Here is a 27,705-nt window from a genome sequence, read left to right on the forward strand (position 1 = left end):
CATTTCCCTAATACCTGAGGGTCATGACTTGGTGGACAATCCTCTTTAAATAATTTACAAACCTCCCTTTGAGATTTAGTCCCTTCAAAGTTATTTTTTGGTTGAGGTTTGCCACAGATTGATGCATTTCCTCACTCATTTAGAGTTAAGTGCAGCTGTTGAACTATATGACCACTGCTCCATCTAGTTAAACGCTTAGTAAGTCTGCATGCATAGTTAAGTCAAGCTATCTTTTCTTGCTTGATTTGCCTGCACTACTCACTCAGTATACAAGAATTTATAGATGAAAGTATGTCTTACTCCTCTACAGTAGGTGGCGATATGCCCCCTTTAAGTTAACAAGTAAGCAAGCTGGAAACTGGTTGTAAGTGGAACAGCGAAAACATGGACTATTCTACAGCACTTTATATAGTGTACACTTTGCACACTATTACTCTAGTGTTTTGACAGTAAAGCAGTAAAAACCACCACTTCCGCTATGCCACACATTTGCTGTTTGTCTTCTGGGACAAAGCACTGTGTGGGGGCTTGACTCAACTTGATAGTTCCGTTTTGGGCTGATTAAGGCCTAAGAAAATCCTGAAATGCATCTACGTGTTTGTACAATTTCAAGAAATTCGACCGATTAAAAAAAGTTGCATTTTTTTCTATCTCTACATAAAACCACACACTGAGGTTCAACTGTTCACTTGCAAACATTTTAAGAGGTAGTTCTTCCTGTTTGTTTGGCACCCAGTGTAGTCAGAAAGGCGTCATTGCTTATATGAAGTAATGTGATGGACAGATTTAGCCTCAGGTTGGGTTGAGATCTGGACAGATTTTTCCACCCAGTTCACCTTCCCCTGCTTCATCAGATTACTGCCTGCAGGTATAGTCACCGAGATCAACTAAAACCATCTTGAGAGTTGAACCTGTTGCAGCTGCTGTGAAAGCCACATGACTGTAGGGTTGTTGTTTTTTTCCACTCTGTGAGATGTGACTCTGTCATGTGTTTCTCACTTTACTCAAAAACCGAGGAAACATAGAATTATGAAAAGAAAGCACAAAGCCTTGGCATTGTGCCGACTCAAGTTCCCATGATTAGCCCACATCGTTTTATGTAATGTTTTTGCAAGTGTATGGAAGTTTGTATTAGCCATCAAAGAAAGTAGTTGATCAGGTAGCAGACGCCATCCACTTAAATGTAGAGTGAAACATTGTCTTCTTTTTCAAAAAATAGTTCCACTTCCCAGAATCCTGTACCTTGAGACAACTTTTTTTTTTTTATGAGTTAGCGCTATACAAATAGAGATTTATTGATTGAGACTGAATCCAAGCTTTATAAATATAGACTCACTCCTGGATCATGTCTAGAAAACACTTCACTACCTTTCGTATAAGATGACTTCAAAAGAGAAAAGCCTGCTACTCTCTCTGAACCCACAAAGAAAAACACTGGCTTCAGCTCAGGCCAGAATCTATTAGCAATTAATCTCTCACTCATGCTTTCTCCAGTTCTGTAGGAATGTGAGGCTGGTAATCTACAAGTGAGGTCAGAAATCCTGGTTAATATATTCTACTTCTCTGAAGTTTTCTCCCATTGCAAGGAAAGAATGTGCTTATGGGTAAAGATCCAATGGATTAGGCAAGGTCAGAAAATTAACCAAAATGTTAACTCTTTGTTTTGCCCTTTTTAAATAAAGTTCACTTCTCATGCTACAAATTTAGTTGCTCGAGATCAGGGGTCAAAAATATTCTTTCCTGAAAGCCCGAAACATGGTTCCATAGCTTTCCTTTGAAATTCAGACCCAATATAAATGTCAAATGTCATCCATGTTACACCACACACCAGCCTGATATAATGGTTGTCATGATTATGTAAATGTTTTAACTTACGCAGCTCGTCAAAGTATGTGTCGCTGCCATCCGCTCCTGGTACCGAGCAGATCAGACGGGTCTTTAGGAATGTCGTCCACTTGTTCACCAGACTCCTCTGACCACCGAGGTCATTCTGATTTAAGACCATAGCATCAGGAGTCAGTATCAGAATAACACATCGTACATCTGAATGTTTTCAGTGTCAAAGAAATAAAAGTGGACGAAGTCTCAGTGACATCACCCATTGGTTACTGCAGTCTCACTCAGTTGATTTAAAACACTAGACTTGATGATGAAAGAATCTCTTACTCTGCAGAGTTGTCCAATACGAGAGTAGGTAGACTTTCCCAGACCCTGGGCCTCAACCGCCGTCTCCCGGAAGAAGAAAAACACCTTGTCATCGTCAGGGTTCTCACTCTCTGGCACCCAAAAGGAGCCAACAAACTTTGGTTCTGGTGGGCACAAAGAAGAACAAAGTCAGTCATACTACAGTACAAGAGAACTGATTGAATAGATGCATAAAGCTAGACAGACCATTGAGCCAGCGTGAGTCATGCTGTTCGGTGCGGATGGAGGGGCGTTTCCCCAGGCTTCTAAAGATGGTAAAGTCCCGTCCCATCAAATCTGTGGCAACACCTGCATAAAGCTCATCACCTAGGAGACAGAATAGATCAATAGGTCACTGATTGTTTAATCTGACCATATGACCAACTGATGACCGGAAAAATCATGCAATGAAGAGACAAATCTTCACGGTAATGGTAAATCATGTGAATATGTATGAGTTTAGTTACCGACGAGTACAGATGCAGCATTGTGGCGTGGATCATACGGACTCTTTCCTTTCCCGTCCTCCACCTTAGAGGGGTCAATTCTGAACACATGGTCCTAATGGACAGAAAGGAAAAGGATTGAAGGAGATAGACGATCACTTTTTTTTTTTCTGGAACTTTTCCCAAAAAACTGTTTTTATACTAAGGTATTGATCTCCATTACATGAACCCTTTAGTTTATCTCTGGTCTTCTTCTTTTTTAATACCTATCTAGCAGATAAAGATTGAGTTGTAAGGGGACTGAATGTTTTTAGACTATTAACCCAAATAAATGAAATATTGAGAGTTGAATTCTGTCTGTTTGCGCCATGACTTGTAATCGATTATTACATGAAACTGATTAGCTGAAAATAAGTTGTGTCTGAGCTACTTTAACCACGTCTGCAGCCTGAGGCCTGCTTGAATATTTTTTGAGATAGGATCTTGCGACGTTTCCAAAAAGTACAAATAGAAATGTTACGCTGTAGTTCTGCAGTGTTTTTGCAATTTGTGTTGGTTTGTTTTGTGTATTCCTCACCTCCATCCTGTGTCCCACCTCCACAAAGGCACATGTAGGGTGGAAGGCCCCGGTTCCACACGCGTACAGGTGTGTGCGGTTAAAGTGATGCACAATCTTCACATAGTTCACACAATCCGACTGAAAGAGAGAAACACAGATCCAAAGAGTCACTATGGATAGCAGTATAAAGGGTATTCTTTGGGAAAACAACTTTCATGGTTTGTTTTTTTGTCCCTACATGTATGAGGTCAAAGTTCTTCAGCACATCATACTGAAAGAAAATGTAAATCCTTGTCGATCCAGTTTATTAAGTCTTAAATGTAAACATGGAATACACAGTGTTTTAATGATATCCGTGGTATTTCCCCTCATATTCCAAGAAGGAATACCACCAATGGCACCTTATTCAGCTCCAACCAAGCTTAAAAGTGGAATCATGATGGAGTGATGATACTCACACCAGAAACACACACACACCTACACACAAACGCACACACACAGTGGATCCTAGATCAACCAAAGCTTGGACTCTTTTTCTCTTTTGCTTTAGAGATGTGCATTCCTCACATAGCTCCTCTCATCCATCCTGCTTGTGACAACACCGTCCTGTCCTGAGCTCCTCCTCCAACACTCTGTTGTTACAGCGTTTTGTCCGTTATGTGTGACTACAAAGACCAAGCTGGTCATGCAAACCCCTAAATAAACACAACCCGGCATGGGAAACCTTACTGCTGCATCATGTAATGTTCAAAATGTATTAAATCCAGTCTAATCCACCTGAATCTTCAAATATATGATTGATGTCATGACACAATATTCCTGGCTGTATCATCATTGGATGAATTTCACAAGTCGGTCAACAGTAAAATACCATGATAAAGTCACATATACAGTATATTGGTCAAGAGCTCTGTTTTGTTCTAAATGTTTGTTTAACAGATTTGTTGGCTCATGGTGGCTAAACTTGAACATTTTAAGTCAAGTAAATCAAGAGAATCATGGCGCAGACGAGAAGATAAACAATCCTGAAATTTCTTGGAAGGTTGGACAGAAAATGTTTCACATTTTGTCGTATTAAAGATCAAGAAGAAGATCAACAACACTGCCATAAAGTTTGTTCATTCAATCAGCAGAGCTGGGCACACGTCCGTTAAATCATTTCATTGTTAATTCATTTTTGGTTGTTCGTATAGTTTTATTTTGAAGCCTGTTAGTTGGTTTCGATAAATTCGTTTTCATGAGATGAGGAGATGGACAACCTGAGCAAGAGCATATCGCCTCCACTTTAGAGAGCTTATTGAATTACAATCCCATATATCAATCTCTGCCCTGGATGCTTTTATTGTGAAATGCTACAAAAGTTCTTTTGTTGCACTGCTGAAAGGAAGACAGAGATGATGTATTTAAAAAAAAATCAAGTATTTGTATATTTTCAGTACAGACGTGTGTGTAATTCAGAAAGCTCATATTAGTGGAGGAGTTTAACCAAAGGGGGAAAAGTCCTCTTTACAGCCCCTCTCCTTTTATTGTATTCTCTCTTTATCTTGATTTTCTTTTCACATCAATAACTCTTAGTACCTCATCCCTTCCTCTCTTTTCCTTTCTCGTCTTCTCTATGCTGCAGGTTATTGACCCACAGTCACATCTGTTCATCTGAGAGTCAGGTTACAGTAAGCTGGATCTCAGGAGACTCCTGGTGAAATCAATTACTGTACACTATAGACTGGATGGTGGAAAAATACATTATAGACGGACCTATTTTAAAACCAGGGATTAAAATGTCCTGTTTCCCACAGCCACATCATGAGATAATAACATGGACACAGAGATGATCATGATTATAAATACAACCTGTGATCTCCAGCTCAAGTGTTGTGTAATGGACCAATTGGAGGCCTGGAATGACCTTTGGTGTCATTCTGAAGTTTACCAAAAAAAAAAGAAAGAAAAAAAAAAGTTGAACGTATACGCTTGTTTTTACTATACACTAATCTCTAATCACACACAAGCCCTTGCATTTCACAGAACTATCCCTCCCTTTCTTTCTTGTCTACTTTTCCCCCCACACAGGCCATCTGTCTGTTGATCAGGTTACACAGCATGTTTGACCCTCTGGGGCCTCTCTAGAAGGGGTTTACAAAGACCGGAATCTGACCGTCTGCGAGAGAATGTGATAATAAAATATCACCATGCGTTATCACATTCTTTCTTGTTTAATTGGTTCATTTTGAAGTTTCTATTTTCACCACCTAATCTTAAGTACATTTCAGCCTAAATGAACTCGCACAGCACTTCATTTGGCATCAATCTTCCACTTTCCTCCTAAATGGGGGAACTGTTGAAGCTTCTTCTGAGCTGTTTGGATGTTTTCTCTTTTTAAGCCCAAATGTCTACCTTACAGCTCCTGTTGGGAGTTATAGCTGCTTTTGAAACAGACTGAAATTTAATATTCACTCCTTTATATGACCTAGAAAAGCAATAGACCATGAGCAACAAAAATCAATGATTTCTACAGTGGTTATTTTTAATGTTCATTACCGCTGGATTAAGTGTCTTATTATGCGTTTATACCCTTTTTTAATTTCTTATTTAATCAAACCTTGTCTTCATCTGTTTTATCTCTCAGCTTCACCAACGGGTGTCAGACAGACAGGCCTGGTTGGGAAAGCAGTGTCAGAAGTGGAATTGTGCCTCATTAGGCCTGACACACACACCACCTCAGTTTCAATGAAAGCAGGAGGGACACGCACTCCGAAATGCTCTAACCCTTAGGCTGAGACACAGACACACACACGCACACACACGCACACACACATTTTTTTGCAAAGGTGTCGTTAGCTCAGCTGTCTTTGTACATTCATATTGATTCTGTGACGCTGTAATATTGATGTCCCAGTCTGTGAATTCACTTTCTGTTTTGGCTTTGTGGAAGCCTGCTGATCCCACCTCGACAACGCCTCTGTTACTACTGCCTGAATAAGTCTGAATAGTGCTCCTAATAAAACACCCTGGTGCCAAGTTTCAAACAAATATTTTACCATGATTCCTTTTGTATGAGTGTCGCCTCAGCCAGATCTCCTCCTCTACGGTCCAATCCCCATTGTCTTTAAACATTTTAACAGTTTGTGTGTGTGAGTGTCCTTGTGTGTGAGTGTCCTTGTGTTGTGTGTGTGTGTGTGTGTCCGAGGGCAGGGAAAGGTAAGGGAGTCAGCAGAGCAGCAGTTCGACCAAAAGGGAAAAAAAACAGGAGGAAGAAGAAAAAAGGTAAAGACGCCCGGAGGACTGAAAGGATCAGAAAGGAAGGAGGAGAACAAGGGAAATGAATTATGCGAGCAATCACCGTTCCTCAGTGTGTGTGTGTGTGTGGGTGGGTGGGTGGATATTAGAGGGTTCACTGGCCAACCTTTGACCCGCCACTGACTCATTAGTTGAAACAGTGAGCAAAACGCAGGCTGTGACCTCACTGCGGCCTGAGCCTCAGCTCCTTCCTCCATGTCTTCCAAAGCTGCTTTGTTCCACAGAGGATGTCTTTTTTTCCCCTTTCTCTCGTTATTCTTTCTTGTCTACAAATGATTAACCAGATCTGGTTATTTATCATTTAAGCCATTGTCTGTGCTTCTGCTATTTATCTTGATCTCTGTCCACCTCCAGGTTTCATCACAGAATAATGCAATGACTAATGGATATATAAAAAAAGTGTGGGATTTCAATGTAGCTCTTTTATTATGCTTGAAACAAACCCCTCTCCCCCAAAAATGGCAAATTGAATGCATTTTTCCATGTGTCATACATATATTCCTTTAAAATATTAAAACGTCAAGTTTCCTAAATCTGCTGGAACCTTAGACAAACTCCCTTCTTGTGGCTTCATAACAAGTGTCAATATTTGAATTCCAATCCTCCAAATCGTGTCCACTACTTGATGCATTTATAAATAAGAGCTAGAAACTGAGCTATTATATTGTTTCGATGTTCTGATTCTGTCCTCAGGCAGTAATCTTGTTCCTTGTGCAAACTTTAATAAAGTTAATGGCAGAGAACTTGAGCCTGAACACACAGAGTGATGGTGCAAACTCGACAACCATTAGATACACTACAGAGCACAGTGTAATACCCCAGGAATACCTCTGATCACTTCTGCTGAACAGGACAACGTAGCAGCATTGACATTTGTCTGACATATTTCTCGTGATGGACTTTGACCTTTTACAGACACAAAAAAAAGAAGCAGAACAAACTCATCGAGACGGATAAGGATTTCATTTCTTCAGTTACTGTTGTGTGGGATTCTATGGGAATCCCCACACACTGATGAAGTGAACGAATGATATTCCTGGCTTCTTTTTTTGGCAGTATGACACCCTACTCAAGGAAACAACTTTTCCTTGAAAATGTCTAAATGATAAATAATGGGTTCTAACTTCATTGCATTGTGTCTGCCAATATCAGTGTTGGTTGGATGTTTGGTACGGATATTCTGGCCCAAAGGCTGGTTCCAATGATATTTAGTTCAGGCAGTTGGGGTCCCTGGAGCATAAATCAAAATCAATTTATGATCCCATCATTTTAGTGCACCACCATGTCATTGACATTCATGGTTGTATGATATATTCAGACTTATTGGATGGGTTGCCAATAGATTTGGTACACACATATGTGCTTTCTCCAGGGTGAATTGTTTGGTGACCTCTTAACTTTCCATCTAACATTTATATGATAAGAAGACTTGCTGAATACTTTAGCAAACTTGAGGTCAAACAGTATATTCCTTTTGACTTCAGCAGTATGTTAGCACACGAAGAAACGTTGGTGAACCCAGTCAATAAATCTGTTACATATACTCATGTTAATATTCAAATTATGAGCCTGTTAGCAACTAAGTTCAGCCTAGTGGTTAGCATAGCTTTGGATTTTTAATTACATTTTCAAGGGGGGAATAAATCAGTCATTATGTTTAGTTGGAGGGTACACCTTAATTTTACACTGCGAGCAGCTCAGTCTCTAGGGACATGAGTTGGGAACCAGAGGGTCGCTGGGTTAAGTCCCGGCACGGACCAAGTCCGGAAATTGTTTTGGTAGCCAGTCCACTTCCTGAGCTGCCGAGGTGCCCTTGAGCAAGGCACCGAACTGCCCTGTGGGCAGCCCCCTTACTCTGAGACCTCTCCATTTATGCATGTCATTAAGATTATAGGATCATACACAAACAGGTCACACACCTGTTTGTGTATGAGTGTGTATTTCGGCCTATGTGTGTGTATCCATTAAACAGAGTGTAAACAGAGTTTCCCCTTGTGGGATCAACAAAGTATAAATTACAGTGGACAGTGAACAAACTCTAAGTTTCACTTTCAAATACTCAGTTGGCCTGTCCAACTATTTGTCCACTCTGCAGATGGTAGAAGCAACGTCGAAAGGGCTGAAACATTCAGGCCTGTTGTTCAGAAGCTTGTAGAAATGTAGAAAACTGCAAGTTCATCACATCAACGAATCTGGGTTGTCACAAAAAACTGTGGGCTCTAATTGGTGAACTGGTGATGTCAACATTATTCTGTAGTTTTAACTATAGCCACAGTGACACCACAGTCCAAGTGCTGACTCAGACTGTCTGGGTGGACTGTCAACTGTTTACTGCCACTGCCAGACTCTTGTTTATGTGTATGTGGACAAATCTGTGTTTGTGTTTCTGTGTGCATGTTAGGTGGCTTTCCTTTGGTCAAAGTAATTGTGAGAGAGTGGCACTGTGTATACTGACACGTGTCCAACTGTGGGCAGTCTATCAAAGTAAAAAGTAAAAACACCATGACAACCAAATAAAAAGACTATTTCAACCTGATATACTCTTACTTCATGTCTTACTCTCTATTCCAATGAATCTAAAGCCGAGGAATACTAAACTCAGCTTTGATAAATGGTAAATCAGGCAAACAGTCTGGCTTGATCAGCGTGTTAAAAAAAAAAAAAGAAGTTACCCTTTATCTTGCGCTTGTTTGCTTCATCCGAAGTACTTACAAATAACACTGGGTTTTAATGGGAAGTAAATGGTTGGATTGTTTCTAGGTCCGGGTAGTGTGACTTACTGTCATCACTGTGAGCTTGCCAGGCAACCAGCTAATAATAAACGTAGTCATACTGCATACCGTTTTATTATTTAATATTTCTTTAAGCTGTTTTTGCATTAAATCTACGACATCAACACTTCACAGAATAAATGATTTAACATATTTGAATGAACAGATATTTGAAATAAGGATAGGATGCCTGAGCCAAAACAAAGGACAAGCACCCAAGGAGAGAATTCCCACATCCAAACCACGGAAAGAGAAAAGGGAAAACAGTAAGGAGAGTCTGCAGAGAGAAAAGAGGGATGGTAGAGCTACAGCAAGAAGCATGTTTGGACGAGAGCTCATCCATGCCAGGTTAGGCGGCACACTCTCCCTTCCACCTACTCCCCCATTCTAAAAAGATAAGAGAGAATACGAGTAAGAGGACTTAGGCCCTGTTCACACGGAGACGCTGTGACAGTAAAACGAAACAGTTGAGTATCGGATTGGCCTTTCGTTCACACGGCGTCTGTGTTTCACGGGGGTGAAAATGCAAGCTTTTGAATTCGACCTCCAGGGTGGAGCGAAACGAATACGGGGGGCATATCGCAGCCATATGAACGAAACGGAGCGAACTCTCTGGCTGCGATGACCTCACCACACCACCCATACATTTGGACATGCGCAGTAGTCGAGAACAAACATAAACAACAATGGCGGTGGATTCACTTGTGCTATGTGCTTCAGCAGCTATTCGCGTTGTATAAACAGAACTTTGATATGATACATTGTGTATGTTGCCGCCCAAAGAGCATCGAACACTTGCGCCAAATTGTTCAACCTTTACCCAAGCACAGGGCGACCATACGCAGCATTTGGACTTAGGAGAACTAGCCGCTAAAGAGGATGTTGTGGAGGAAGTGGTTGTACTGGTAAGTGTCGCGTGCGTCACGTTGTAAAGTTCCACTGCCCACTACTGGCCGGGCATGAGAACTACATTGTTTTCACTCAGGCAAGACCTGCCGTGTAGACGGCCTGTACTTCGAATCCGGAGTGGAGTCGTTTCGATGCGTTTCTGTCACAGCGTCTCCGTGTAAACGGGGCCAGAGAAGGCAGAGCCAGGGTCCTTCAGCTTTAGACTTCTGCATCATCGTTCAGATTTCAGACTTGCTCTGTGATTGAGATTACTGTATGGTTTTAAAAAACAAGGAATTCAATCGAAATCACTGTAGGGATCACTGCTGCTTTCTATGGATCGGATTTGTCATTGGCCTCCCTGAAACAAGTTTGATGGCGTTTGGCCGGAATAGAAACAACCCTGCTAGAGACTGAGTGTCTCTAGTGTTTTTTGTGTAAGTTGTGTTCTTAAGATTTAGAACGTATATTATCATGTGTGTATCTGTAAACTGCATGCAACTTTTTGCTGCATAACATCACAGTTTTAGAAGTCCATGGAGAAAAATATAACATTGTGAAGACAAGCATGTTTGCATATGAATAAAGGGAAAAGATGTCCACTTTTATATGGAAAAAAGGGCATATTTGTTTCACGAACGGAAACAATGAGCCCACACGATGGATGACCGATGGAGCTGTGAATGACAAAGAAACTCTAGATATCAAAAAAAAAAAAAAACATATTTAACAGAAGAAGGAAAGAGTAATGAAAAGTAGTGGAGGGGAGAGCCAGTAGTGGAGAAAGATATTGACCTCAGAAAAACACACGTCTGTGAAATTAAGGTCAAGGGTGTGAGGTCAGTTCAGTCCTTGGTGTGTTGGGGACTGTCCACACAAATATTAAAAGACAAAAGGCATGAGAGGGGAGTTTTACAAATCCACCTCCTCAACCGTCTCCACTGTGACTCTGTCTGTTAAAAATACACAAGAACAGGACATACTCACAGAAATCTGAACACCCCCCCCCCCCCAACCAAACACACACACACACACGCACACTGAGACTGCTCAGGTGAAACTGGAGCCTGGAGTTTAGTATGAATGGAGCTCGTTGTCTGTCTGCTCCAGCTGTGTAATCACACTGATGAAGGGTTTGTTTAATGTACATACAAAGAGAGACGCACACACTTGAGATACTTGAACATATGAACAACTGCACACACACTCACTGTTAGACGCATGGAGATATATATATATATATATATATATATATATATATGTGTGTGTGTGTGTGTGTATGTATATATACACACACACACATAGACAGAACTGAGGCATGTCAGCACTCAGTTAGGGGGAGTTACTTTTTTACTTCTTCAGTCACTTTTTTCACGCACACACACGTAGAGCTAATTGTGTGTGTGTGATGTAATCCTGGGTGGTCTATAGGCTGCTGGTGGCCTCTTCATATTGGTCAGTGAAGCTGAGCTGGCTCTGCCCAGACTCTATGCACACACTGGTCATCACATTTAGACACATATAATCACATACAGTATATTCAACGTATTTTTGGAAACTGAATGTTTCTCTTCTGTCGATCAAGATAGAACATTTTTTTGGAGGCCAGTAAAAAGAAGTAGCACTGTGGCCTTTGGCTTGGAAGCATTATAAAGGTCATGAGTTCAATCCTTGCAACATGATATATCAGCTTTATCCTTCCTGAAGTCTGTGCAAAGCAATAAGACTTTAAATATATATATATATATATATTATACAACACAAGAGTTTGGTATTGCCATCAGAGAAAAACTAAAATAAAGTTTTAAAATGAAGCAATATGAAGCCGGTATCTCTGTGCCGTATGTTGTGGGTGTGTCTGTAAAATGCGCCAAAACCACGCCCACCTCGGGAAGAAAAACATGCCTTTCTTAACTGTCAAAAACTACTGCGAGCTGACAATTGAGGTTAATCTTGCTTCTCTGTTGGACCTTCTCATCCTCGAATAATTTGAGTAAACAGAACAAGCCTTTCTTTAAGTTCTGACATCCATGGAACATGCACCTGCAGAATGAAGGAATAGCTAGCTGCTAGAGCTTCTGCCTGTTGTGGGAACTTGTGGAAACTTTGAGGGGATGAAAAAAGGTTTCTAAAGCAATCAGAGCTTTCATATTGTGGTATAGCTCGTGGTTATGCTAATGAACCTCAGTTTGTTGCCAAGCCCCCATTTGGCCTCAAAACCTGTACCTAAAAGTTAGGAAGAATTTACTTATACATTCACCATTGTGTCAAAAAAGATCTCAGCATTTTCACAATGTTTAACAACATGCGGGGGCGACAAGAGGTTATGTTGCGTGATCCATGTACAAAGGTTTTTGTCCTCATCGCAGCTGCATGTCATTTCCCACTCCCCCTCCAAACATTTCCTGTCTCTCTTCAGTTGTTCTGTCTATTAAAAGGTAAAATTCACCCCCACCTAAAAGTTAAAGATACCATTTTATCCAACATTCATGTGACTCCAGACCAATTTCTGATTTAACATGAACTTCAAAAGTCATTACAGAACTACATTTTTGTAAATTGTCTTTTTAACCTTCCAAATGTCTGCTCTTGTGGTATATTTTGTATCTACTATTGTCATCAGGATATGCAATCAGTGCAATCCTTGATAAAGAAAAGTAAAAAAGGAACACTGCAACCTTATACAACCTTATCTATGTTAACATGCTGTCTGTTATTTCAATCATTTAACCTTACCTCTGGCTGACACCTTAATTCCTGAACCATGAATGACCCAAAAAGCTCCACCATTTTTGGGTCTCACTTTTAAGCAAAGTTGGAAGCACCACCAATAGCAACATTACTTCCTTTTATCCCATCAAGTTGCTGTCACAGCAATCTTGTAAAATCCTATTTATAAACATGTGATGTGTCCACTTTGCCAAGAAATCAGTAGAAATCAAGCTGCGCTAATTAGGTTTATCTAATAGCTTAACTAAGTGCAAGCCTCTCATTAAAATACCACTTAAGAAATGTGTCTTTTGCATGACGCCACATTAACACACTGAAGCCCTTGCTGTTGAACTGTTGTGGAGAAACCCTCAGACTGGGCAGATTCAAAACAAACACATTGTGAGGAAGTGATCTCACCACAAGGCAGGTCCAAAGTGGGAGCGTGGCACCTTTTTATGACATGTTGATCTGTTTAAACGCAGTGTTTGTGTCTTGTGACGACTCCCATGACTGCAGTGGATTAAAAGGTAGCATTGTGTTGTTCTGCGTAGACACGGAGCATTACCTCCTTCACGAGGAGCTCCTCATACCCTTTCATTTAACTGTGAGTGCCTGGAGACTCATGCTGAGTGATCTTGAAATGGATTATGTAATTGTGTTTTGTCTTGTCAGCTAATAAGACCATATTGACCTGATTGAAAAGGACTTTGTCTGACAGTATATCTGGACATTTTGATCAACATTACTTCTTCTTTACAAAAAAAAGCATTTTTAGATAAATGGAGCTGTACTTGTTTCATTAAGTAACATGAACAGAAAAGGTAAGACAAAGTATAATAATGTGGTAAACTTAGACTTACAGTGATATCCTTTCCAGCCCAGTTGCACTCCTCCCTCCAATCGACAGGAGCTGGCCAGTAGATCTGAAACACAGTATGTAAAAGCCATATTAGCCTGTGTCCCAAATATCCATTTATGGATTGATTTAGCAACATGAATCTGGTTGATTACATTTTTAGATACTTTAGAGAGTCTGTATGCGCAGACCCACTGTGGAACTTCATCTTTAAGTTTTCTGCTTGCTCCTCCACTGCATGCTATCTATTATTATTGCATTCGTTGTAATGGAAAACCAATAGTTTAGTAGGGTAGCGCAAGCTAAATGCTCCCCCCTGAACTGCGACCTTATTGTGGTGGGGGACCCGAATGATCCTAGGAACTATGTCGTCGGGGGCTTTATGCCCCTAGTAAGGTCACCCGAGGCAAGCAGGTCCTAGGTGATGGGTTAGACTAAAAGCAGTTCATAAACCCCATACCTCATATGAAGGATTTAAAATCAAGGACCATGACGTCGCCCGGCATGCCAGGCCTGGGGTTGGGGCCCACAGAAGAGTGCCTGGTGGCCGGGCCTTTGGACATTGAGTCCAGGTGGACCATGTTCTCCATCCCCATTGTCAAAGCAGCTACTCTGAGCTGTGGTTGCAAGGTCTCTGGTGCCTGTAGTGGCAGTAATCCCAGAACCCGGTGGTGGACACCAGAAGTATGGGAGGCTGTTTGTAGGAGTCCTATCAGACGTTGCTAGCACATAGGACTCCTGTGGCAGCTGACGGGTAACAGCAGGCCAGGCGTTTCGCAGCTCAGGCCTGGGAGGACTTCAGGGAGGCGATGAAGGAGGACTTTCGGAGCGCCTCGAGGAACGTCTGGCAAACCGTCCATCGCCTCAGGAGGGGAAGCAGTGCTTCACCAACTGTGTTTACAGTGGAGGCGGGGAGCTGCTGACCTCAACTAGGGATGTAGTCAGGCGGTGGAAGAGATACTTCGAGGATCTCCTCAATCCCACCGTTGTCTTCCACTGAGGAAGCAGAGGTTAAGTTCCTAGAGGTAGAGTCGTCCATCATCCAAGCTGAAGTCACCGAGGTGGTTGGCAAGGTCCTCGGTGGCAAGGCACCGGGGGTGGATGAGATTTGCCCTGAGTATCTTAAGTCTCAGGGTGTGCAGGGGCTGTCATGGTTGACAAGTCTCTGTAACATTGCATGGAGGTCGGGGACAGTGCCTCTGGACTGGCAGACCGGGGTGGTGGTCCCTCTTTTCAAGAAGGCGGATCGAAGGTTGAACCGTTAGTTGAACCTTGGATCCAAGAGGTACAACGCGGTTTTCCTCCAGGCCGCAGAACACTGGACCAGCTCTACACTCTCCAGCGGGTGCTTGAGGGTTCAAGGGAGTTCGCCCAACCAGTCCAAGTGTGCTTTGTGGATCTGGAGATTACGCTCGACTGTGTCCCCCATGGCGTCCTGTGGGGGGTGCTATGAGAGTATGGGGTCCGGTGCCCTTTGCTAAGGGCGATCTGGTCCCTGTATGACCGGAGCAGAAGTCTGGTTCGCATTAAGTAAGTAAGTTGGACCTGTTCCCGGAGCGTGTTGGCCTCCGACAGGCCTGCCCTTTGTCACCGGTTCTGTTCATAACTTTTATGGACAGAATTTCTCGGTGCAGCCAGTTGCCAGAGGGGGTCCGGGGAACACAGGATCTTCTCTCTGCTTTTTGCGGATGATGTGGTCTTGTTGGCTCCATTGAACTTGGACCTCCAGCGCGCAGTGGGGCGGTTCACTGCCGAGTGTGGGGCGGTTCGCTGTCGAGTGTAGACGGCTGGGATGAGGATCAGCACCTCTAATTCTACGTTACTCTTCAACCCAAGCTGCATTATCCTTGTCTGAGACGATATTTTTTCGGAAGATGCTGCTGACTCTACCTTTAAAAGCAAAAACATGTCCCCTCTCTATTAATAATAAGCACTTGAGCAAGAAGCACCTGAAATGAACCTAGAGGTCTGTTTAAATAAAGGTTTTCATCTAACTTCCTCTCAGCCTCATACTTGCATCAATCTTCACTTGTCTTCTTTTGCTCCCACCCCTTGCCATCTGCTTCTTTCTTCTCTGTCCTTACATCCTTTTTATTGTAAAAGAGGAGGACCCCAGGACGCTAAAAAACCACTTCAGCTATGCTGCATCTGCACACCCAAGTCATAAATCAAACTCACACATAATACTTACATCAACGGAGGCTTTAGATCTTGCTCACAAAGCACGTCACTTACCACATAACAGCTGGTAACAGAGATTTGTAGGATGCTGTTTTTGTTGTTGTTGACTTCAAGTATTTAAGTCTTTTTTATTGTCAATGAATGTTTAGTGTGTTATTCTCCAGTTTGGGCATTGACATACCATAGATGATCTAAACTCAGAGGCTTCACGTATCTTTTTCTATCAATCATAATGTTCTTTGGTTTTCTTTTGATCTTCATCCATCTCTTTGATTTTATATCTCTATTGATCCCACATTTTTCTGTCTTCTCTTCATACATGACTGCTTTCACATGTTCAAGAAAAAAAAGCATTTTTTAAAGGGCATCTTGACACCATGCATCAACATTTGTGACAATTTTGTTCTTTGTATATTTTTAGTCCACTTGAAAACAAACTCATAAAGCATGCACGTGTGGCCTCCCAGCAATAAATAATTATTTAAAATTGAGACAACATGGCACAAGTAAGAAAAAAAACAAAACACTTCCTTATTTTCATCATTTACCAGAACAATCTCATTCATACAGTATTAAAATAGCACAAGTGAAACAAATTGAATTCAATGGGTAATACATCACCTAGGACTGTCCCCTAAGTCATTATGTGTAATCATTTTTGATTCATCCCATATTGGAATGATGCACTGCAATGTGTTTGAAATTCTCGTAAGTTGCATGTCCTTTTTCAATAACAAATTGAAGAATGTTTGAAACCTCAAGAAAGTGAAGTCTGAGTCATTAAGCTTGATCAAAAGAGCTTTTATTCTGCTTTAGGCCAATAAAAGTTTTACATATTAACACGTATTATCTCTGCCAAACAAAATGAGTCTGGCCTGTTGTGTTTGTTTTGTTTACTGACTTTGTGCCCTTTGGGTGTTACTAACCTTGTGCTCCTGCTTTGCGATGTTATCCAACGACAGCGACAGCAAGAAGTTCTTGGCTCCAACAAAGAGACGGCCTCTCTCTTCATCCAAAAGCAGAGCGCTGAAGCAGCAGGAACGCTCCAACTCGAACCGTCGCACTCCGTGGAACTGCTGCAACTCTGAAATCATACATGAAAACATCACATTATAGACGAGCCGCACCTTCACCAAGTAAGTGTGGGTGCACTCGTATTTTTGTCGTGATAAGGTTTTTAAGTGGTGTTCATGTAAACATTTTTATGGGATAATCCTGGTTTAGAAAACTTATACTGCAAGCTGGAGTGGAAAGAAAATAACATACTATGGCAAAAACCTTGTGTCCCATTTTCTTACCATTATAGCCATATTCTGTCCAAAGAATACATTTTCTGTATTGTCCCTTGAAAATTTCACACTGCAGGAAAGATGAATGTCTTGCTAGGATTACTTGGTTTACTCGCCCAGACATAGGCAGATGTTTTGAAAATGTGTTTCGGCCTTTTGTACACACAAAAATGGCATTTTAGGTGTTTATGGAGATGGGGAAAGCTGAATTTTGGGCTTGTAAACATCATGCTGTGCACATGTTCCTCCTCCTTAGTGCAATGGCAGATGTAACCAAACTAGTGGTAGTGTTAATTTTGCTAACTGGACTTTCTATATGCTTACTGTACACAGACGAACAACACAGTTGCTCTCACTATGATGACGAGACTTAATAGACTACGAAGGACACTACTGCTTCATACAACACTGACAAAACAAATCAGAGACCCGATCGGAATACTGGTTATTGGGTCAACTTTGTAAATGAAATACAGAGGAATTGCTAGAAAATGTTTGCATGTGAAGGACATCTTTGTCGAGTGAGCATGCTCATGACAGTCGTAACAGTGCGTTTTAGAGAAGGAAAACATCCGTTAAAAAAGAAAAAAAAAAGTGGACTAGGCCTTTATGAACCAAAAAATGAGCTGTTTGACCTTTCATTCATCACAACTAAATCTGCCTTCTTCTGTTGGGATAAAAGCCCTAAATGTGCTCTCTTCCTGTTGCATAACCCCAGGCACACTCACACAAGCCTCTTTAAAACGCAATTAGGTGCCAAAACAGGGAAAGTAATTTGTTCATTGCCATTATGTGTGCTTATTCTTTTTCTTATGAAGACTTGTGGAAAACAAGTAACAGTAAAACATTTATCCAAAAGGACTTCAGAAACAGCCTCAGGTCATCTGAGTGTTCAGATCTGAAACAGTCAGTTAGCCACAGGGCTGGACATCATGTGGTTGATGAAAAAGATTACCACTTTATATCAGTGTTGACATTTCTGAGCCTTAAAAGTCTTGTCAACAGGAAGGACAAAATCCTCTGAATGTAACAGCACCATTTACTGTCATTGGAAAAAAAATAATTGAGTGTCTTTGTAGTGTCCAAACTGGCAAGAACAATTCCTGGGGGAAACATGCTGAGGAAAATTAAGCTTGTTTTCTTTAACTAAGGCTGCGATAGTTACCAAAAGCAATTTGGAAAAGTGTGTTTTGAAGAAATAAAGGGACTGCAGCCTCCCCCGCTGAAGAGCTTTAGAGAACAGGACCAAGGCACTCTTGGCTTAAACATTACAATTGCTTTATTAGTCTGCTGTTGTTTAAAGAACCATTTCTAACTTTAAATAAGACTCTGACGCCACCAAACAGCCGCCTGCATGACATCAGGACTTTGGGTCTATTACTAATGTTTTATATGTTTGTGCCACTTTCAGTATATGTGTTACTGTTATGAAATATACATTCATTGTACTTTTGCTGTATTATAGTATCTATTTTTTCAAGTGTCTAACATAATTCATGGGTATGTCCAAAGCCACAATTATTGCTTTATTACTGTGTAGCTGTATAGAGAAAAGAAATCTACTGTGCTATTCTTAGATCTTCAGTAGTGGTATAAGAAGTATAAAAATAGCTTTCTGCATCTGAGTGAAGGCTGCAGAAATAGTTGAATTAACATGGCAGAATTACAGCAGAAAAAAACATTATTATGGAAGTCTCAACTCACATAAACCAAATACAAACAAATAAATGAGCCCTATCTCATTATGCTAGTGTTCCAGAGAAAATTATGACCCTTTATACTCAAACCCATATTTGTCATCACAGTTCTTTATTTCTCTTCCTGACATTGTGGTAGTGGGCACCAAAATTACTAGTTTGTTTAACACATTATTAATTCTTGCCCACAATGCCCAATGCTCAAACTGCAATGCAGTCACCTGCCACTAGCTGGGGTTGTAGCCATAGATTGGCTGTCCCTGAAGTTAATGGGTCTGCTCTACTACCCGCACGTAAACAAGCTCTGTGGAAGATCACATCTCGTCCGAGCAGCACCGTTTGATAGTATATTGGTCTTGAGATTAAAATGTATGGAGCATAAACACTGAAGCAATTCTTAATCACATTTATCACATACATGGATCTAAACTTGCAGGGAAGACAAAAGGCTAGCAACATTAGCAACACTCAGAAAACCAAATTACTTTTTATCTGCTGACAATTTAAATACATTTTGCTCAATGTAGCTGTTAAACCTGCTTTTAAATTTACTGTTGAACCAACTAGGATACAAGCTAGCGAGGAACATCACTAGTTGGATGCAGGACAAATTCTTCTTTAATAACATGTTGATGCACTTGTGTCAGCAAGTAATAAAGTTAGAAACGTTTCAATGTCGACATGCCGATCCATCCATCCAATCCAATTATCAATGTCACTGGAGGGGCACTGGGGCCAATCTCAGCTGTCATTGGGCGAGAAGCAGGTTACACCCTCGACCAGTCGTAAATCAATCACAGAGAATAATAATAATAATGAAATGTGGACATTGAAAATGTAAAGCGTAGCATTTATAAGTATTCCTTGCCACTGTTACGTGCTTAATATTGCCCAGTGCTTGTTAGGTCTCTGTGAATAAAGAATATTGTTTTATGCCGATACATTTGTTAACTACGCAACAAATATAAAAATGGATACTTCAGGGAGTAAACTATCATTTAAAGTGCAGAATGAAGGAAAATCATGTTGAATGATACTGTAATGAGCAAGTGAACATGTTGAAATGCAAATAAGTGTAAGTTAGCATGTTCGTTTTAGGGTATGTTTGATACAGCACTCATTGTTGGTTAGTACACTTTAATATATTCAGCTAACATAATTATGTTCCCATGATTATCATGTTATTTTAAAATGCTCATAAGACTGGAAGAACAGCTGAGTGTAGCAGTGCAGCTCGAGGGAGGACACTGTGAGTCAAAAGTTAGTATGACTTGAATATCTACAACAGTGTTCATTTAGCGGCCACTTGCTTGAAAATGATCCCCCCTCCCCTCGCAGGTGACATTGTTACTAAAGACGGGTCTACAGCAAACCCATTTATCGGCTGCTTTGAGTGCTGCTGTTTGAATCATCCTGCAAACTAAATCAAAACAGGTCTTTCAGTGGTGCATGGGGATCTCTTTTCGTCCCTCATGTGCCATTTAAAACTAAGATATTCTGCTTCCTTCCCAACCTGAACCATATGCTTCATGTTACCTTCAGCCTAAATTAAAGAGAGCACATATCTCAGCTGGGACGACGGCCTTCAGCGAGTATCACGTCCTTGGTGAGTCCTTAGTTCAGGCTGTAATTGCTGGCTTTCAATGATAGAACACGTCCCTGGTTTCTGTGGTTATGCTGGGCATTGAGCTGCCGGCTTCTAACTTACAAAGCTGGCTATGAAACACAAAGAGCCGCTGCAGTGTGTTTAAACTATGTCAGTGCTGTTTGTGTATAGTAACAGTAACCACAAATTAGAGCTGGCTACTGATCAAAAGCAATTACTCTGAAAGGGATGTGGAAGAAACTCATATGACACACATAAAGTGCGAGTAGACAAGTTCAGAGAATTACAAAATACATCAAGTCATGAGACAAAGACAAAACTCACAAATGGAAAACTAACATGAACAAACACACCAGAGAAAACTGAACCCATTTGACTTTCGTCCACATAGTTTTGGTTCCTTACCTTTGTATGAGAGCTTCATGCGCGGTGAGGTGGAGGAGGAAGAAGAGGGAGCGGATGGTGACGAGGTGGAGGAAGTGCGGGACGTTGTGCTGGAGGAGGCGTGAGCGGCAGCCAGACCCAGCAGGAACAGAGAGCTGCAGGTGACCATCATGGCCGCCATCATCATCATCATAGTCATCATCCTGGCACACTTTTCTTTCAAAAGCTGATTGTCTGTTTTTCTCAGGCTAACTTAGATTCCACGTAGCAGTATGCCAAATATATTCAGCTTGGACTGTTTTGGGCTCAGCTTTGCAAACCCAACACAGATTTTCCCTCCTGTTGTCAGCCTTTGGAAGCGTCAGACTCTTGCAATCTCCTTTCAGGTTCTTAATTTTTCGTTGTAATCTCTGTATCGTCCTTCTTGGTGCTGAAGAGCTCTGTTTCAGTTTACCTCTTACATCCGAGATGGGACAAAAAGCTCACACATGGGCATAGGGACCTAAAAATAGAGACAGAAAGGGAGAGGATTTAGAAAATGGACACTAATTGCATAAGTGCACTTTTGCTAGTGATGCCACTGCACACAAAGGAACCCACACACACACACACACACACACACACACACACACACACACACACACACACACACACACACACACACACACACACACACACACACACACACACACACACACACACACACACACACACACACACACACACACACACAGTGTCTGAGGTATATTTGGTAAGAGTCAGATGGATCCCCCTGCCAGGCTGTGTTAAAGCCAGCCTCCATTATAACAACAACACTATAATCTTTTCACATTACAGTAGGACACGAAGCTGAGTCCAAAACTCACACACACACAGAAACAGACACACACAGACTACAGTGATGAAGTCTGTTTGTGTGCGATAGAGATATGCCCACTGCCAAGCCAAGCACAGTCTCTCTGTGTGTTAGCAGTCCTGCCAACTCAGAGTGGCTTCCCCCTCTCTCTCTCTCTCTCTCTCTCTCTCTCTCTCTGGCTTGCTCATGCTGTCTCTCGCCCTCCCTCACACTGGCACTGGGATCTCTTCATAGTGAGGACTAATGAGCCGACAGTGACGCTGATGGATGTATGAATGGATGAGTGCATTGGTGCTCAACAGAAAGTCACTTGTGAGAGAATCTAACAACACAAAGCTTTTTTTGTAACGAGATGTGGTGTCAAATTGAATTAGAAAGCAGCAGATAAATAAAATTAGGAGTTATTTAGAGCTTCAAAAAAAAGTGAGTTTGATAGTTTCAATGAATGCAGAAAAACTGGGATTACAGTTGTTAAATGAGTGTTTGGGGACTCTCTGTTCAATGAAAAAAAAGAAAAGGATCTCTATAAAGTTAGCTTTGCAATTGGGTCAAATTTAAAGTGACAGACGTGTTATTGTTAGGGAGAAGTACCCAATAACTTTGTGCCCGGGTTGCGAGCGTGTTGCTGTAAACCACAGCTGAACCACAGCAGGAGCTGGAATGAGGTCACCGGTTTGTAAGCTTACATCTATATGAGCGCTGTGCAGTAAAGAGTGTGCCTGACACACACACCTCTCTTTCAGGACTTTGGACTCTGCGGTCAGCTGCAACAATAAAGCCTTTCAGTCGAAACAGTCTCCTTTATTACATTACACCTCAACGCTGGCGCTCAGTCAGTGACCGGCTGCCAGTCTGCTTTTCCTCCCTTCAATCCTTTCTTTTTTCTTTCTCCTAACAATTACCTCTATCACTGTCCTTTCTCCGACTCTCTGTAGAAACAAGCTGTGTCCTGTATTGGATCTATCAGAAGTGACAGTTATCGTCTTCTTTATACTGCAAAGCTTATAAAAGAAAAATACATGACAGAACTTCAGCCTTAATATTGAACTTGCACTGTACGAGAGGTTATATAAATCATGCACATTTGGGCTGCACCCTGGTTATATTTCTGCTTTTTAAGCACAACCAAGCAGGAACCTCTGATGTGGAAAAAATGAAGCCAGTTCGTCAAGTGCCCGGAAGTCACGTAGACACCACATTCAAATATGCCCATTTATTTTTCCAGCAGAAGTTAACGTATTTAAAACTTGCTACCATGTGTGTCATCATGGGCACACATAGTAAGGGGGGTGATTTGTTTTATTTTTATAATGCATCCGTTTTGATTTTATAAACGATACAGGTTATTAGTAGTAGCTGAGCTGATTGACAGGCGGGACAATGTGACAGTATGTCAGGAGGCTTAAAACCCGCCTTAGCTCCAGCTCTTAGCCTTTTAAGCTAGACTGACTGAAAGTTAGGCTGAGACAGGATTTTCAGCATGGCGTCTGCCGGCACCTGCTGATGAGCCTCCAGAACCCGTCCATCAATGTTAACGGTTCAAACGTCTTTACAGGTGACTCCTTAAAGTGACATTTTATAATAAAAGTGTGTTTTACATGTAGCGTTATGATACATTTTCATGTAAAAAATATCAATGTAAAGAAAGTGACATGTTTGACTGATGTCCTCTGGATTTCTTGACTTAAATTAGAGATTGGTAACAGAATCTTTTTGGCGTGTTATCAAGGGTCACTGACAAGTTTTTTTTTTTTATCTGTCTCACTGTCATCGTTTCCATCTTAAAGCAAAAAAGGAATTTCAAATAAACCCCTCAAAATAAGTTCTGTCCATTGAAAGCTCCGGTATTTCACAATTATTTCGGTGAGAGCGGAACTGCATCGATCACTTTCGAGCACAAACTTCCACACATTTTGAAATAGTTTGATGAGAGTCAACATCGAAACTCTCACCGCACACACATGTACATACACACACACACACACACACACACACACAGGCTTGTCAAGGCTGTTGGCACTGAGTTTTATGAATAATGGAGCTATTGAGGCGTGGAGACAGGAGAGCTCTCATAAGCTCACAGCTCCCAGGCCACAACACAACAGGACAGAGCTGAACAGGAACATAAACTCCCACATACCCTGCAGTATGTAAACACACTCACACACACACATGCACACACTCATGAATGAACAAAAGCGCACATGCAACTCAGTGTTTCGAGCGTGCACAACGAGTTGTTGTGTAAGGGAGGAATTGTCTGGGATACTTTGGCAGCTCTGGTCTGCAGAGTTCAGGTGTGAAGCTGCCTGCATCAGTAAGTTATTTTGGATCCATCATTAATTAACAACTTGTGTGTTGAAGTGTGTGTATGCGAGGCAGAGGGCAAGACAGTTGGAGTGTTTGTGTGTGCGCTCAAGGTTTCTGCACTGAGCTGCAAAGATGCTGCAGTATTTCAGGCAGGAGGATGTCAGCACTCTCCTTAGCTGCAGCTCTCTAACACACACACACACACACACACACACACACACACACACACACACACACACACACACACACACACACACACACACACACACACACACACACACACACACACACACACACACACACACACACACACACACACACACACACACACACACACACTTCGCGTCACAGACCGTGGGAGTGACAGGGGCCGCACTGAAGCCCTTACACTCTTGCCGGCTGCTATAAAAGGAGCGGCAGGTCCTATTGTTCCCTCGGGTCTCCCTGAGCCTTGTGTGAGTGCGTCTCTGAAAGCGTGTGTGTCTTCCCAATTATCAGCAAAGGAGAGCATTATTGTTCTTTGCGCATCCTTGTCTCAAGTCAGAGCCCTAAGCGTGTGCAGGAGCACATGTACTCATCTACAAACCTCTGCTTCTTAGATCAAACACACACTGCAAACACACACTCAGATACACAAACTCCTTGTATGCTCCATAATGCATCTTAATAAAAAAAAGCCATTGGGCCCGCTGACACTTGCATTCAGTTCAGCTTCAATAGGCACAGAGCAGCGGCCTGCCAAGAGGGACTGGATTAAAAATAAAGACAGAGAGGGATATTCTTTAGAGTGTGTGTGCGTGTGTGTGCGTGCGTGCTTGCTTGTTGGTGGTGGGGGGTGAGCCATACTGTCAAAAACCAGCCTAAATAGAGCGAGGTAGACAAAGCGACCCTCCTCCAGGGTGAGACGTTGTTCAGAGCGAGGTTAGAGTGCAACCCTACTTTACAGTGAGTACATCATAAAAAATGGAATGAATATCGGCAGTTTAACCCGTCACCCTCCACTACTACGGGTTATATGGGACGTGAAGGGTGGTGGCAACCGAGGGACGAAACAAGGAGATAAGGCTTGAAAGAAAGGTGGATGAGAAACACTTCAGGAATAGAGCCATTAGTAGGAGAGGAAAGGATGCATGACTGAGGGGCAAGAAGGATTAAAAGGCACTTGGGAAAAGAAGAAGGCAGACAAAGGGTTAAATGAGTGAGAGTGAGAGAGAGAGAGAGAGAGAGAGAGAGAGAGAGAGAGAGAGAGAGGGGGAGAGAGGGGGAGAGAGAGAGAGAGAGAGAGAGAGAGAGAGAGAGAGAGAGAGAGAGAGAGAGAGAGAGAGAGGGAGAGAGGGGGAGAGAGAGAGAGAGAGAGAGAGAAAATGGAGAGAATTATACATTTAAAAGGGATGAGATGAACAGATAATTAGTCACAGGAGAGAAAGGGGGTTAAAAAGAGACATGAAGAACAGACAGACGAACAAGGGATTAGGCAATGAAAAAAATGGATGGCTAATTATTAGAAGTTTGTAAAACAAAGGAGAAGAGAACTGGAAAGTAAGAGAAAGAGGACAAAGCTGTAGAAGAGGCGGTGAGAGAAAATTAGGAGGGGATGGAGCAATTTACAGACATTATAGGGGACCTCACCCTCGTCCCACTGAAAAGGGGGAAGGTGATGGAGGGAGGGATGGAGAAGAAAATGAGCGAGGAGAAAGGTGGGAGGGGGGGAGAGAAAGAAGCCGATTGTTTCGCGTGCAGTGAGAAAAGAGTTTCCCTGGCCTGCGACCAACGCGTCTAAGCCTCCCTGCGACGGAGAAATGAAAGGAGGGAGGGATGGATGGAGGAAGAAAGAGGAAGAATGGGTTCGTGAGGAGGTGGGAGGGCTTCTGCTTTACAGAGCAAATGACTGAAACAGCAGGTTTCTGCTGGCTTTTGAACCAGTTTGTCTGATTGGGGGGGGGGACAAGAGACGGGGTGAAAATAAAGAGGTTACGAAGAAGGAGGAACACAAATGTACATTTTATGAAAATCATTTGAGTTATAGGATGTTTTAGAGCATTTTCCTGTGAAATAATCAAACAAATACCTTTCAGAGGTAACATTCAGGTGAAAACTATTTGCTCATCTGCTGTTTGCCCTCCATCTTTAAACCCCCCTTGATGCATTTCTTAAATATGTTAAGAGCAGAAGGAAGTGTTAGTGATTGCACCCCATCACTGGAGGCTATAGACCTCCATGAGGGCGGCGCGGGTTCGAATCCGATTTGTGGCTCCTTTCCTACATGTCCCTCTTAACTCTCTCTCTCTCTTCCGCCCATTTTTGACTCTATACAAGGTCCTGTCTCTAAAATAAAAGCAAAAGGAAATAACAAAATGAGAAAAAACCTGTACCTTTCCGTGACTCAAATAACAGATTACATGTGATTCCTTTGGTTATTTATTGTTCTATGGCGTGTAAACTCATTAGGAGACTTTCAAAACACGGACTCATGAATGATTAATTGGAAGAGGAAAGAGAAGAAAGTACTGAGGAGGAAAAGAGAACGTAGGATGAGCAAGAAGCAATTCAAAAAACCAAACATTAACTTTCTTGATATCAACTGTGAGTTTAAGTCTTCAGCTGCAAAACAAATAGTTGAAAAATGACATTCTTGTCGAGCTGAGTCATTTTGATAGAATTAAACACATCTGAAACGGATTGGGATTGCAAGTGCAACTTTCTTGCCACTGAGTGTTCTAATTCAGACCATTGCTGCTAAATCAAGTTAATAAATGTTAAGACGTACTCCATGTGGGGACAGTTTGATTTGATCCTAACAAGGTTATCCGTTTATGTAAGGGCTGGTTTGGGGTTAAGGTTGTAGAGGTGAGATAACAAGTTCAGCATCCAAAAGATTTGGAGCATAAAACATGTATTGAAATGTTTTTTTTTTTTTTTTGACCTGATGGGTCTTATGGTCTTCACTGCATGGCTGCATGAAAGCACACGTGCAGCAAGCATGCAAAAAGCTGGATAAGTTGATGTTTTGATTCCGTTGGGATCAAATTTGCTTGGCTTGCGGCCCTGATTGGTTCATTTCCAGAATCAAAACCATGTGAAGGCACAGAGGCTCGAATGTGCCGAGAAAAGCGAGAAAGGAAGAGCAGGTGCTGCAGGGCGACGTGGCTGCACAACAACATGCTGTGGATTTTAACAAACACTTTCTAAAGGAGGCAGAAAGCAGCAAGCATGTAGCAAGGTTTTTTTTTTTTTATAAAGACAGCTGTGACAATGTTACTGATTTAAGGAATGCTATCTTCTTTTGCTTTAGCAGAATAGATTCTAGGAAGAGTCTGTTCTAATGTTAAAGTTAAAAGATTCTTTTCAGGGGAGAAAACTGAGAGGAAAGTGCAGGATCACAAAGCTCTATGTTATAGTTATGATATATATGATCAAAAAGTTGTCATTTGGAAAGTCTGAGTTTAAAATGAAGATGAAAGGAAGGTTTTAAGAATTAATTACAGGCACACTAGAGGTAGAAATCTCTGTCACATGTAGGTTCACAAAGAATACAAAAGCAGGCTCTATAGCCACTGTGTAAGAAGGCTTAAAAGTACAGTTGCTAGTCTCACAACAAAGCCAGTAACAGCAGTATCTGGAAGACTTTCCACACATCACAACCAAAGAAGTAAAGCGGCTGTAAGCCAA

The 27,705-nt window shown here is 41.7% G+C and overlaps 1 protein-coding gene across 3 annotated transcripts in view; it reads right to left on the reverse strand.

Annotated features, from left to right (window-relative positions):
- sema3b (sema domain, immunoglobulin domain (Ig), short basic domain, secreted, (semaphorin) 3B) overlaps positions 1-27,705 on the reverse strand; it is a 141,206-nt gene that overhangs the window by 10,791 nt on the left and 102,710 nt on the right. For all 3 annotated transcript variants that reach the window (XM_079359894.1, XM_079359893.1, XM_079359895.1), the window contains exons 2-9: positions 20,892-21,372; positions 16,821-16,978; positions 13,718-13,780; positions 3,208-3,327; positions 2,652-2,745; positions 2,392-2,511; positions 2,167-2,309; positions 1,876-1,990 (exon numbers count right to left, since the gene is read on the reverse strand). In XM_079359894.1, the coding sequence (XP_079216020.1) occupies positions 1,876-1,990; positions 2,167-2,309; positions 2,392-2,511; positions 2,652-2,745; positions 3,208-3,327; positions 13,718-13,780; positions 16,821-16,978; positions 20,892-21,072 (994 nt within the window). In that variant the 5' untranslated portion in view covers positions 21,073-21,372. The remainder of the gene's footprint in view (positions 1-1,875; positions 1,991-2,166; positions 2,310-2,391; positions 2,512-2,651; positions 2,746-3,207; positions 3,328-13,717; positions 13,781-16,820; positions 16,979-20,891; positions 21,373-27,705) is intronic.

This window comes from Symphodus melops, assembly GCF_947650265.1.
Source record: "Symphodus melops genome assembly, chromosome: 13".
Lineage (NCBI taxonomy): Eukaryota > Metazoa > Chordata > Actinopteri > Labriformes > Labridae > Symphodus > Symphodus melops.